Source organism: Sebastes umbrosus, chromosome 19 (genome assembly GCF_015220745.1).
Source record: "Sebastes umbrosus isolate fSebUmb1 chromosome 19, fSebUmb1.pri, whole genome shotgun sequence".
Classification (NCBI taxonomy): Eukaryota; Metazoa; Chordata; class Actinopteri; order Perciformes; family Sebastidae; genus Sebastes; species Sebastes umbrosus.
Window position 1 is genome coordinate 8,955,910 of NC_051287.1, and position 1,315 is coordinate 8,957,224.

Below are 1,315 nucleotides of genomic sequence, written 5' to 3' on the forward strand. Positions count from 1 at the left end.
TGCCATCAATTATGAACAGATCTGAAAGTAGAACTCACCTCAACATCTTAGTTTTAGGAGTAAAAGGCCTTTGCACACCAAGTCCATATTTTTGCACGTTTAAAAATAAATCTGACCTCACGTGTCACCGACTCCAAAGATTCTGTCCGTCGTTAAAGTTTTTGGAACAGGTTAGATTTTCTGCGTTTTTTGTATCTGTCTAAGGGCAAAAGAGGCTTGTTTGACCACTCAGAACCACCATCCGTGCAAACTAAATCATCCAAAATTGTATAATAAACAATCATCTCCCAGAACAAAGCACTTTACTTTACTTTATCGGATGACGGATTTAAAAAAACGCATACGAAAAATACAGAGTTCGTATGCAAAGACCTTAAGAGTTTAGTAGTGAAACAGATACCAAACATGCACAAGACATAAGGCAGATTTCAGTGGTTTTAATTCAATGCAATAATTTAAATATAGATACATAGATTTTTGGATTATAATGCAACTCAGTGTGAGGCAGGAAAGGATGTGGTGGTCGTCCTCCGTTTTGGCGCCTAGATGAGCAGAGCAAACTGTCCTAGACTTCCCAGCACGGCCGGTACACCCGTCCCACCATGCACCTCATTGTGTCCCTCCTCAGGATGGGGATGCTCAGGTCCTGGCCGGCGTCTCTGTGCTCGATGACCTGGCTGTTGTCGTCAGCTCTCCGCTTGTAGACGGACTGTCCACCGTGAAGCACCCGCAGGTCCCTCCAAAGGCTCGGATCGGCGATGACGATTACCCTCGGCCCTCTGGTTTTGCCCGCGGTGGCCAGATCTGCGTCGCCGAAGCCGTTTTCTGTCCCCTCGTCGCTCAGCAGCGAGGCGAAAGTATCCTGCTCCAAGGAGCCATCATCGACCTTGCCCATGGGTAACGCCACTGACAGTGCATAGCACTCGAACAAGAGTGCTGTGGCGAAGATGACGGACATTAGTGACTGTCTCATGGTGAAGATCTTCCAGGAGGTGCAAAGCGTTGTCTTCGTGGACGAGTTTCTTTTCAGAGCTCTTCGCTTCGTCGTTCTGATCCCCAGATCATATCATCCTCTTTTATATCATTTCGGACGCGCTGGACTGGCCACGTTGAATCGTTTCTCATCATAGCTTCTCCTGTTGTGTTCAGGAAATTAGTTAAAAGCATTAAAAGGCAGTTGAGCAGAACTCTTGCAGTGTTCAAGAGTGTTGTTTTGGCGGAAAGTTAATTAAAATCATCTCCGATGTGGTGACTTATATTAGACTCCCGACGATGAAACAGTGGGAATTCTTTGAGCAGGTGACACCAAGGAAGA

The 1,315-nt window shown here is 46.2% G+C and overlaps 1 protein-coding gene across 1 annotated transcript; it reads right to left on the minus strand.

The window, feature by feature from the left end:
• Positions 1-422: 422 nt before the first annotated feature.
• pmchl (pro-melanin-concentrating hormone, like) lies at positions 423-1,041 on the minus strand. The gene has a single exon (XM_037753164.1). The coding sequence runs from the start codon at positions 971-973 to the stop codon at positions 566-568; it is 408 nt and encodes a 135-aa protein (XP_037609092.1). The 5' UTR covers positions 974-1,041; the 3' UTR covers positions 423-565.
• Between the last annotated feature and the right edge of the window lie 274 nt (positions 1,042-1,315).

Excerpts from the sequence above, each read along its gene's own strand:
- pmchl (XM_037753164.1), bottom strand. The coding sequence starts at position 973 with ATGAGACAGTCACTAATGTCCGTCATCTTCGCCACAGCACTCTTGTTC.